The sequence below is a fragment of the Rhopilema esculentum genome, chromosome 3, assembly GCF_057945365.1.
Source record: "Rhopilema esculentum isolate cy_ngs chromosome 3, ASM5794536v1, whole genome shotgun sequence".
NCBI lineage: Eukaryota > Metazoa > Cnidaria > Scyphozoa > Rhizostomeae > Rhizostomatidae > Rhopilema > Rhopilema esculentum.
Window position 1 is genome coordinate 7923225 of NC_142817.1, and position 12800 is coordinate 7936024.

Here is a 12800-nt window from a genome sequence, read left to right on the forward strand (position 1 = left end):
GCAGAAGATGTTTAGGAAATAAGCTAAGGGGACAATGAACACAAAGGTTGAAAGTAAGCTTGCTCCATCATGTTTTCCTCGCAAGTTTTGGTTGCAGCCGATTATAAACAGCGCAGTTTGGTTTAAAATAAGGTTATTCGAAGTGCATCACTCTTAGGGTATTATGAAATCTACGATGGGCAGGTGTAAATAAAATCCCCCACACCGAGAAGCCAGGCCAATTTCGTTTTCCAATGTCGACTGAAGTACTACAGATGTGCTAAGAAATGAGATTCAAGAAATGTGAAAATGTCTTAAAGTATTTTTTACTGAATTAAATGAAATCCAATATTGAAAACTATCTCAGAAAATAACGACTTAGTTACATAACTAAAGGCTTGGATGACTTCACACTGGGCAAAATATGCTTAAAAAGGCTTATAAAAATTCATTTAACATATATACTAATGTTTCTATTGTTAACTTAACTGCGGTAAGCGTGATTACATAAGGACTCGATGTAAGTCTTCAGTTATTTGGTAGCTTACCCTTCAAGGAGTGGAGTTTGGCTAGAAGGATGCTCGATAACAACTAAATTTGACGTACTTGAAGCGAACCTATGCAAGTATTTAAATCAATAGACACAACAAATTAGCAACTGGCTAATGGTAAAGAAAGAAAAAGGGACAATCCTTTGAAATCCCTCTGGAAAGTGCTTAACTCTTGTGAAAGATTCGCTGAGGAGGGTCCTAACAGCATTGCAACTGACGTAAAAATGATAGCCTAAATCGTTACACGACCCAATATGAAGTGGCTTAGAAATACATCGTCGATAAAATAATATGAATCTGTGAATACTTTTAAAATTTACAACCATTTTAGAGAAATAATTTATGATTTACAAACATGAGTCCTTAACAGTATTCATCGCTTTCACTGGCACTTTCTTCCGCGTCTGTGTTGTCACTAAGATGGCCTAACACCCGTTTCTTGTGCATCATTGCGCGCTCGTATGCTTTTTGAACTGATTTTCGAATAGACGATTTCCTGCCTTCGATTAACTTCGATCTATCCAAGCGCGAATCGACACCAAGGGGTTCGAGCTTTCCACGGCTCAGCCATTGCCTGTAATGCAATGCAGAAGGATAAAAGTTTATAAAAAGCAGTATCAGCCGGAGCCTAAGGCCTAAAGATTTTTAGAGCTAAGAGCGTCAATTGAATTTACTATCAGGGTTTACGTAAGGGTGGCTACCGAAGGCTGAAAAGCAGCACAATTAAAGAAATTTGAAATTGTATTATTACTGAAAACGATATTTCAAAATAGCAGACAGAAGGTGAAAGCAAAAGGCTTCAATTAATCTTGAAATTGAGGGGAAAAGAAGGATTCTGTCTTTAAACAGCAAAGGAAACAAGAAAGAAAGATGTCCTGTCTTCAAACTAACGCCAAATTTCCAAAAAGCAAAATTTCACGAAGACAAACTTAGTAAAATGGCTTACAGATCAGCTACAAGATGCCATTATCGAAAAACAATAGAAAAAGGAATAAAGTTTAGATCAATTGCCACATGCCAAATAAATTCGTAGTTAGCTTATCCAGGCCACTTACCACGTTCTTCTTGCATCGAAAAAAAGAACAAGATATTGAGTCTCTTCTTCATCAGGGTTTCGTTTTTTCAGTACTTCAATAGGAGGAACAGGAATCGGTACACCGTTGTGAATGAAGCCATTGCGCGGCATGTTGGGGTCGATCGACTGAAAACGTAAAAACTTCATCAAGAAAGGACAAGGTTTACGAAGTGAGCGATGCAAAGAAAAATCTAAGCAATTCCTAAAATGTACACTGCAAAGGTTAAGATTGGGAATAAGTAACCGAAATAGATATTAAAGAGTTTACCAACGAATTGAAAATTGGCATTTCCTCTCACAAATGAATTTATTATTTTAACGAAAACAGAAGCTTGTTGGTGACCTTAAGAGAATTTGGTTAGTTAAGTAGTCTGGCTGGTTTGTTGGTGGTCTTAGGAGAATGCGTAGTTAAACAAGTGGTTCGAGTTCATATTTCATGGCTGATCCAGAACATATTAATAAACATCTAAATGCAAAGGTTTTAACCGAAAAAAAGAGAGATTGATTGTTTATTTCCAAATAGCTTTAGTAGGTGGATTTCAGGAAAATGAAAAGAAAGGCTCGTGTCACAACGTGGTCCTTCCTCTTGATGTGACCGCAACTCAAATCTTTCTGGATAAAGAGGTAAGCTAATTACTTATAAAGGCATCTCAAGCCAACTACACAAATGAATTTACAACAAAATCAATCCAGGATTGATAGATTGCCAATAATTCTATACCATTCCCGATATTATAAAATATACACAATCTCATTCACTTTATGACCAAGTTGAAATTAGGATTTCACTCGTGCCAAGCGGAATCAAACACAATGTGAAAAGACACCACTGGTGCAAAAGCTTCACAATGCTTTGTTAAACGAAGAAGATCGTCCAATTTAAGGATTAAGAGTCCAAGTGAAAGGTTTTTTATTACAGGAAGATTACTGTTGCTTCAAAATAGAGCAAGGGTAAGTTTAAATGGTATCAAGAGCTCTAGGGATACCCAAATCAATAAAGAACTTTAGTTTGGCTCAACAGAGCTCATAAACACTGGAAGTTCACAAAAGCAAATAGACTCACCATGGCTGGGTATGAAGGATAGCCTCTGCATTTGGCCCAGACCAAGTCTAGTGGTAGAAAATTCGTTGGATGCTTTTTCGGGTCGATAAGGTCCTCATTATGATTGTCCTCTGGCCCTGTCCAATAAATCCCACACTGCATTCCTTCAACATTATCTACATTTCCACAATCATCCGAGAACGACTTTTTGGATGGCCTTCGTCCCCTCCGACGACCAACCACAGCCGGGCGTCGTGTAATACCTTCTGAATCCGAATTAGCAGAGCTGCTTGTATAAGTTCTTTTTCGTGATACTGGTTCGTTATTGTAAGGCAACCCCCCGTTACCATCAAAAGGCCCATCTAAACTTTCAACAGATTTCGGATTCTCTAAAGGGAAGTCTGAATCTGTCTCTGAATACACCTCTGAAATTCCGTTTACTTTGTGATTTTCGTTTCTGCTTAGCCTCGACCCGCTCCTGTCGAATTTTGACTGTAGCTCTTCGTGCGTTCCATTCAATGGGGCGATATGGTTCACTTGATATCCTCGTTCTTTGCTGTACCTAGTATCTTCCCCGAACGGTTTTCCATTTGGTCGGCACACCCGAAGCCGTATCCTCAAACCACTTTCTCCGTCACTTTCGCTGCTGATATTAGCCCCCTCTCTGGCCAGTGGACTCACCACAAACGGCCGGTATTTTCTTTTATTAAAAAGAATCCCACTTCGTCTGCTTCTCCCTGGGGATGGGTTTGTGATTGTTGGTGCTTCCTCTTTTGGCTCCGCAGGGTCGCCTTCAAGAATATGTGCATCTTCATCATCCTCGCCAGTTTTTATTGCCTTCTTAGGTACCTCCTCCTCACTGGACTGTGAAATGCTCCGTTTCCGCTGCGGGCTTGTTTGGTGACCTTAAAGAACAACAAAGCGCTACCCTTAGCTTGGATTAACCCAGCAATTCTTCCATATTCTATTTTTAATTTGCGCTGCATAAAATTGTCGAAGTTAATTGCTTAGAATCATTTTAATAAATAAATAGCTTGTCTTTGTAGAAGTAACATTTAATGGAAACGGGAAATAATAAAAGAGTGCAATGAATTAGCTAAAAAATTTTATAGGCTAAGATATAAAAACATACCTGGTGAATTAATCGAAGACACACTGTTCTGGTTCTGTTGAGGTAAATGGAAGCATTCAATTTAATGAAAATTGAATTAGAAAGGGTTCACTTAAGATCTCATTTGAAAATAAAAGGAATCTCCCTCTTGAGACAGTACACAAAAAAAATAGAAATTCCAGCACATAACGATTATTACAGTAAAAAAAGAATGTGGCATAGAGTCCAGAAAATTGTTCTTTCTTCAACCAGCTCATAAGACAAAAAACTTAAAACATTACGCAAAATAACAATCAAAATGGGAAATAGAGGTCTACTTAAAAAAATAATATTTGCTTCATACTTCGCTTAAATAACAATATAAGATTTAATCTACAAAAATATGCCACAAAAACATCAACACTCACCTTTTTTCGTATAAGCCGCTTGATTTTGGCGATTTCTTTTCGGAGCATCTTTTGTTTGCCTGACCGTGATGCTAAAAGCAAAATAAGTTGTAAGCTGTTGCTAGGTGTATAACAGGAAAGAAATCCGTTTACAAGACTTTGAAGAAGGGAAGAGGGTGTGGTGTTTCACAATCCATGCATGGTACCAAGTTATGGTCTTAATTTTTGCATTGAAAACGCTCACAGCTGGGACGACTTGATGAATGAATGACGAAAATATTTACCTTAGGTTTTCGTATTCCAAAAAATTTCAAGTAATAATTCAGAATAAAAGAGTCATATCACTTGTAAAAATTGGCAGGTAACAGTTATCTTCTCACCTGGGCTTTTAATGGTCGAAGCCAATTCATATTTTTCCTCTAAATCAGCAAGTTTTTCTTCATAAGTAAGCTCAGTTGTTTCGCTGGAGACACCATCTGAAAAGACATAGAAGTTAAATTTTTGGGGAAAAGATGTGCTCTATTTTACTTGATTATCCAAACTTTGCTTATATTTTTCTTGTGCTCAATTACCTTTGGTCAAACTTTTTGGCATTCTGTTGCATGTATCAAAATTTCATTCGTTTAACTTTCAGAGTTTTCTACAAGTTGTCGGAGAACGGTGTCCTGTTATCTTTTCAAATTATCACAAAACCCTTCAGATAAACAGATAGCTTTAGGCCTAACTTAAACATATATTTACACTTCCTACTCCAAAACTTTGATTGCTTTTTACGCTCAAATGAGAAACACCTCTTAAGTTTACCTTCCCTTGCGAAGAAAAGGGTTAATCCGTGTTGAAATAATATCAGCTATTGTAGGAGAATACCTACCTCATGTCTTAGGCACAGCTCTTAAAGGTTACACATAATAACACGAAGAGCAGTTTATATCATGAGGTTAACCGAATAGAGTCACTCATTTACATTGATGTCTTATTTTTGTATCGAATTCTTAAGACTGACAAATGAAAATTACCTTCTTCTGACATTGCACTTTCAGACATGGTTAACGGTCTTGCTGCATGCAGTCCAGTTTCAGGATCAATGCCAGCCTTTTTCATTCTCTTTCTTGCATTCCTAAGAATTGGCTTGCCAAGATGCCTCAGACGTACTGCTGCCTTGTAGAAAATTGTATCCTCTGCATTGTATGTCATGCAGTTATTCACCATCAAGTCAAAATCTTCTTCAAGTTGGTCAAAATTCTGGTATTCTTGATTTTCGAGTTTTGTTCTCATCGTTGAGAAATCCATTGGTATGTCTATGAATTCGTTGTAATCAGGAGCCTGTAAAATAAGCCAATACTTCATTGGTATTGCGCCAAAAGCATTAAGAAAAGGCTTTAAGATTCAGCAGTGAATGCATTGTTACATTATTACTTCAGTGTTTGTTTCCTTTACAAACTTGCTTCTAGATCTTCCTTAGAAAGAAAAGTCTATTTTTACCATCCTAAATTGTCTATGTCCCTTACCCACTTATGACTGGCTATAGGACATTGTGAAATATTCACGCCTTCTTTACAATTTCAACGAGAAAAAATACAGAATGCCTTTTATCCCAACATTGAAACGACTTGGCAATTTACTGAAAAATTACGTTTGATAACATGTTTGTAAAACTAAAGACATATTATACAAGAACAGAATCATTCCTGAGACACACTCAAAGTTATCCTCAATTTTGTTTGGCAAATCAAGGAGAAAGCCATTTTTTAGAAATTTTTTTGCTTGCTTTAGGCAAATTGTAGTGATTATATGAATATGAAGTATTGTAGAAAAAGCGAAAAATCAGCTTAATAATTTATAATGTTTAAAATAAGGAGACAAAGAACAGGACCAGTGATTTTACACTGGTGTTACATGAACTTTTTGAAAGTTGATCAAAAATACAGCTACTGGGGAAATTCATGATATTTGAAAAATTGGTTTTGGAAAACAAAGGACTGGTTTTCTTTCCAAAAAAGCCAAGCAATTGTTTTATTTTGGATGTGTCTTCTGACCAACAATTGATATAGTATAACAGACAATTAAAACTGTAAACAATGGTCTAAATTTGATCAATTCTGGCTAGATTTCAAAAATATAAAGCTGATCCTGGCTAGTTTCAATACAGTTTGAATTTCCCAAAACCACAGACAAATGGCTTTATATTACAAGAACTTTGATAACAGATTCTACTCAAGAAAATTGGCTAAAAAGTTAAAAAAACAAGCATAGATAGTTAAAATGGGAAAGAAAAATGAAGCTTACATCTTCTGGTTGAACAGGATCTGCAAAAATATTTGAAGTGTCTTTGCTTTGGAGATGATCAAGCGTCCTTTGCATTAAGATATTCAAGGGTTGCAAATGAAGTGTAACATATTGCTGCTTCAATTTGTACTGAAATACAAACAGACAGTTAAAAAGTGCAAGGCACGAACTGAGAAAAACAAAACCAAAATAAACAGGCTAATTTCACTAATGGATCAAAATCAAATATTCGCTATTACTAGATTTGATGATTCATGTTTGTTTTATGCTCTAACTATCAAATATTTTCATTATGGTTTCTTTCTCTTTGTAAAATATTTCAAATCATGGGTATATTTCAGGAAAAGAATATTTTAATGGGATTTTAAAGATCCACAAAACTTTAGGGCCAAACATATATGCTTAATTTTGTCAGTAACTTGTATATTTTTATAGTTACAATGCAATTGTTATTGGCATTACTTAAAACAAGAATCAGTGCTCATTATCCTTCAAAAATATGCTATCATTGAGTTCTTCTTTACAATACATTATTACTGATGTTGTAGCTATTACCAAGTTCCTACATCTATCTTCTATCACCCATAACTTTGCCTAACATAAAGAAGCTTTCTCCCATCCCAGAAACCTGTGTGGCCCAAAGCACGTTCTTGCAAAATATTTGTAACCATTTGCTCCAGACTGCTTTTCAAAGAGACATGGAAAAACTCTTTATTTAGATGCACTTTCAAAAATAGTCAATATATGGATTTACCTGCTCTTTCTTCATTTTTTCCCTCTTTCTAATTAGTTCTATTAGTAACCTTGCCCGCTCCAGGTCATGCCGTAGCTGTTGCCAATATCGGAGTTGTTCCTTCAAAGCTTTTGCTTGGTCAGAGATCTCAATCTGTGAAGAGAATCAAAATAGGATGATTGGAAAGAAAAATTATGAGAATACATTATGCTTTGGGCAAGAGGGTATCTGATTGGGAGGTTTATGGCTGTGACATCATCATGTTTGTGATTGTTGGTTGGCTAAAACCTTTATTTACTTGGTCTATAAAATTACCCATCAGTTCATAGAAAATTGTCAGCCAATAAGAAAATTGTTGAAATTCTTCGTAGCAGCACAAATTAAAGTCTTTTATAGTTAATGTTAATCCTAATGATTTACTTTTATAATATTTTTAGAAGGCTTTTACAGTTGCAAAATGATTTGCTTTACATTCATATCTCATTTTTAATTGAACTACACAAAGACAAGGAGGAGCTCTAAAATAAACACTAGAGCTATGTACACAGAGCAAATTGAATTAAAGGGCTTTTTGATTACCTCTTCATTCTGGCCTCTTCCTGTACCTCCAGTGTTAGCTTGCAGTCTCCTTAGAAGGGGAACACCATTCCTTGACTGCCTTTTGAGCATCCAATACCCTTGAAGTCTTTGTATAAAATGTGCTTTCTTGGCAATAGCAACTCGATTGACAATTTTAGCCAGTCTTTAGGAACAACAAATAAAACCTCTTTAAATGCAAATTTTTTTTAACAACATAACAAGTCAAACGCACTGTTTTTCAAAGCTCCTTTATTTTAATTCTTCAAACTTATGCAAGTTCAAATTAAACCCTAAATCATTAAGAAAAACAAAACACCTATTAACATTTTACTAATTCGAATACACCTATTAAAACATAATTGATATTCAACATTTCAAAATATTTAAAGGAAGCTTGAGCATATGTTAGGAAAGGCAAAAATACAAAAAAATCGTAAGATGGGCATATGAATGAATGGAAGAAGATTACCGTATTTCCTCTAAAGAGCACTGCAGTGCTTATTAAAATATTGTTTAAAAATGGGCAGCCTTTATCAGGTGGTGATGTTTAATACAAAATGGAAAGTGTGAAATTGAAAAATGACACGAAAAATGCAATGAAATTAATAAGACAGACTTTAAACAACGTTTTCCTTTCCCAAAACATGTAATAAAGATTTTGTGTAAAAAGTTTCAAAGTTCCAAAAGATGTGTTGAGGAAGTGTCAAGGCATGTCAATGTCACTGTCTCCATCTGATTTCTCGCCTGTGACATAAAAACTTTCATAGCTTTTGAATAGTAAGCATATAAACTATTCATTATTTCTTGTTTGGTCTGTTTTCTAATGAACACTGCTTTTCATGATGCAGCATTTGAAAGAGGGCGGCATTTATTACAAATGGTTGGCTAAAAGTGCTGTGTTTAATGGGGGCAGCATTTATCAGAGGGCAGCATTTATCAGAGGGCAGCATTTATCAGAGAGAGGGCAGCATTTATTGGAGGAAACACAGTATATACATCAGATAAGAAGGGAATCATGCAAATTTCACATACCTGTGGGGTGGTATGAATGGTATATGAACAACTGGCATTTTAACTTTTTTTTCTTCAACCGACTTTTTCTTTGCTTCTTGTAACTTTGCTGCTGGTGTTATTGGTTTCTTTTTGCTTGAAAGCTTACTATCTGTGGATGCAATACTGTCATCATCGCTGAGAGCTGAGGCATTGTCAGAGTAATTTGGTGTGTGTTGATCGCAAAAGGCACTTTTCTTTATACCAGGCTGTCCGTTTTCATTCCTGACAGGCTCAATTTTCATATGAAGTCCCGACTGTTGTGCACAAGTTACGTGGAAGGCAACATAGCAGTTTGTTTTAAAACATTGGATGCACGCTCCTTCTCTTTTCTTACAGATATAACACAAAAGCTTCCATCTTGCAGGTGGTATGTTCTGGATTGAGTCAATTGGTTCTAGGAAGACCGTATTGGCAAAACAAACTTCTGGGATCCACAAAGCACAAGTGACATGAGCCCAGCGGTTATCATCAGTCTGCTTGAATGCTCCGTTTTGATTAGGACATAAAACACAGTCTACTGGTTTTGATGGCGACTGAAGACATTTTCTGCAAAGCCATTGCCCTTCAGGGATGTATGGCACACCATAACATTCTTGATGAACAGCTAAGTTACACATGTCACAAAACAGGATCACATTGCTGTTGCTACATTCTCCATCGTTACAGATGCAACATACAGCATCTTCATCAATAAAATTGTATGGATCACCGTTAATTGTTTGTGTTTCAAAGTGTGATTCTTTCTCAAGTCTATCCATCAGTAATTCAAAAACTTCCATTGACACTATAGAAAACTGCTCTCTTTTACGTTCTTCGTTGATCATTTCTAGCCAAGCATAATCCTCCTCATCCATATCATATTCCACTTCTTCATCTAACTCATCCTTTGATTTCTCAACATATCTATAATATGCGCCCCTTTCATCTACATCCCCTTCAACAACTGGCTCAATTTCTCTAAACTGTGGAACTGGCAAGTTTATCTTTTTTGGACTCTCTTTGCAAGCAAGCTTTGCAGCATTTTTCTTTATACTATAAGAGCCCTTTCTTTTTGTAAACTTTGGCTTCTTGTTTCTTGGGGTGCAAATTGGTTTAGCTTTCACTGGTGACTTTGGTTCATCAACATCATTAACCTGTTCCTGTTTAACTTCCATGTCCATTGGTTCCTTTATTAGAAATCGGAATATATCACCTTTTAGATCAAACTCCACCATTTTTTGAGCCTCTGCATACGTCAAAGGCTGGCGTCGTACACTTGGTGCACGAACCAAGGGGGATTCCACTCTGGCATAAACATTGGGGGACTGATCACCACTGTCACTTCCTATAGGACTAAAGCCCTCAAAAGTCATTTGAACTTCTCCATTTTTTCGATCGTACTGAATATTCTGATTGCTGTGATCAGCTTTGGAAATATGGTACGAAATTCCACTGAAACTTTGATAAATTTTGAAGCAAACGGGGCATTCGTATGGAGCTTTCGTCCCTCGTAGTCTCCTAAGAGCTTCTGCCACATCAAACTCTTCCATGCTCTTTAGAAAGTTTCCCAACAAATCAAATTATTTTAAGCTCCCTTCAACTTGGTCGAATTAGTAGGAAGTATTCTTCTTCCCAGTCCTTTAGAAAATTATTCTCCCGTGAAACTGGAGCGATTTCTACGTTCATAGCGCGAGTTGGACAGAGTCAAAATGCACAACTTGACTTATCCAAACTACGCGGTTAAATAAACGATTTCTAAACTCAACGAAACCAAGTGAACAGGTTTTGTATTCCTGCTTGAAAACGTTGCCACGACCAGTTATCGTGACTCAAGGAGCTAGACACAAGGACCGACTTTCCGAAAAGAAGGCGCCAAGAAAGTTTCAGTTCAACGTTCAACTTTTCTTCATTTTCAAATTACCATTTCCATTAAATGAGAAATTTGATTTAAATCCACACAAAAAAAGATTGAACAAACCGATTTCCTTCTTGCGTTCTGCTGAATCTTGCTTCTTATTTTCGATTTATGGCGGAGAAGCAGGCCTTCTTCAACCGTTGCTTCGAACTTGTTTCAACTCAAACAACACTTGAACTGGTCGATAGATTCACTTTGCCTTCCCTTAGCTTTACCAAAGAAGCAAATATCCGATTGACCGTTCCCAGGCAAGTATCTTTAGGTTTTGAACAAACGGCTTAACGGTATGAAACGAGCTTTACTCAATCAAAAACAAAGTACAGATCGATCCACCATTGACAAGACGGCCTTCGACCACTCCTTGCAATGAAAATGAGAATGCAATTTACTTCTTTCCTTCTGCCACAATTGATGCGCTTTGATTTCAAAATTGTTCGGCAAGCTGTCCTTCGTTAATGACGAAACGTTTTAGTGGAATTAGTTGCTTTTAAGATGCAGAAACCTGAGATCGAAGTTGACCTACTCGACGTTATTCCCTTCGTCTCCACAAAGATGGCGAGAGTAGAATCTCGCGTGTAGCATTAACGTTTTTCAATCGAAATTTGATTGGTTGAGGCGCTTCTGTTGTTGATGATTCGCAGCATCACGGGGGTTATAACAAAGCAAGTGTAAGAAAAACAAGACCACGGTGTCAACAACTCTTTTGATATATCTTTAAGACCAACATTAAAAAATGAATAAAAGTTTTCAATACATATTTGCAAATTTTGGAAATAAATTGAAATTAACTAGGGTAAACAACAGTATAGAGAGGCTTTATATCATCTGTCATACCCCCGGGTGATTTTGCGATTGCTTTTGCAAACTATCAGTGGAATTTCGGAAATAAACGATGTCATTTTTAAAAGGCATAAAATTCAAGCTTTTCTTTGGTAAAATAATTCATGTTATTTATTCGAAATACTAAAAACTTCATTATACACCAAATTTAGCTGCAACGCGTCTCATGCGGCTGTTGTTGTAACTAATTGTTTTCCTACAACTCGTGGATAATAGAACCACGAGCCCTAACATGTGCGACCCTTTTATTCAGTGACCACTTGATACTCCCGTGTAAACTTATAATTATCCGTACTTTGTTTTTCACGCCTGGCTCGCCGGTAACAGCTGGGGATGCTGTTATGTTTGGGACAAAAACAGGGGGCAATCGGGGGGTTAGTAGCCTACATCCAAACTTGCGAAGTGAAGCCGTTGTCGAGCGTGGGTCGTTTCTTAGAACACGATTGACGACAATTTCCTTATTTTCTATTCTATTTTCGTCAAACCGTTTTCGTAACCATAAATAGGTTTAAGATATTTTCGGAACAGAGTTCGAACATGTCTGAAAACTAAATTGCAATAAGTAGCTTTCTAAATTTGGCATTTCGTGGTCTCTATCGCAGAATTCTGTCTCTATATTCGCCAACAAGCATTAAGGGGATTCCCTCACGAGGTCTGTCTCGAAATCAGCATCACAAATGTTTACATTAAAAGTCGTGGATTCCTTAGCAGATAGACTTGGTTACGATAGAATGCCATATACACGTTGAGGACCAATCTTTTAAAATATCACAGTAAATGGGCTAAATGAATTTACAGATTTTATATTTCGACCAGACATTTTGCCGAAGGTAGGTACTTTCGGGCTAAATTGCAATGAAAACAAACACAAACTTGTGTTGACAAATATACGCATTTCAGTTCTTTGCCTCAATTCTATCATACAGTCAAAACATTTAAGCCCGGCCTAGAACGGTCTAACAAAACGAGACTAAAAGTTTCTATTGTACCAAAAATGAACATCAATGATGCATGACGTCAAAGACGACAAAATCCGTCTTATGAAATGTTATGCATGCCATGGACGCTTAGAAATGAATCGCGGGGAATTCATCTGCTGAAGAAAGTGACCACATTAATTGATATTCAAGTGAAATGCAACTGGTAATTAAAGGAAAGCGATAACGATGATGCAAATTGGTTGAACGACAAAAAGATAAGCAAAAAGTGGAAAAAAGAAGTACTCTTTATCTACAGCGTAGCGCCATCACTAGAACAAGATTTGCCAAACT

General features: G+C 36.6%; 1 protein-coding gene across 1 annotated transcript; it reads right to left on the reverse strand.

The window, feature by feature from the left end:
• Positions 1-283: 283 nt before the first annotated feature.
• LOC135692768 (peregrin) lies at positions 284-11288 on the reverse strand. The gene is made up of 11 exons (XM_065211065.2): positions 8775-11288; positions 7743-7905; positions 7185-7316; positions 6431-6559; positions 5161-5467; positions 4525-4620; positions 4166-4236; positions 3780-3813; positions 2669-3552; positions 1586-1731; positions 284-1104 (listed from the first exon to the last, which is right to left on the reverse strand). The coding sequence occupies exons 1-11, from the start codon at positions 10322-10324 to the stop codon at positions 894-896; spliced, it is 3723 nt and encodes a 1240-aa protein (XP_065067137.2). The 5' UTR covers positions 10325-11288; the 3' UTR covers positions 284-893.
• Positions 11289-12800: the final 1512 nt, after the last annotated feature.

Coding starts and splice junctions, on each gene's coding strand:
- LOC135692768 (XM_065211065.2), bottom strand. CDS start 10,324: ATGGAAGAGTTTGATGTGGCAGAAGCTCTTAGGAGACTACGAGGGACG. Junction 6,560..7,184: donor AAAAAATGAAGAAAGAGCAG/GTAAATCCATAT, acceptor TTTGTATTTCAG/TACAAATTGAAGCAGCAATA. Junction 5,468..6,430: donor ATCCTGTTCAACCAGAAGAT/GTAAGCTTCATT, acceptor CTTATTTTACAG/GCTCCTGATTACAACGAATT.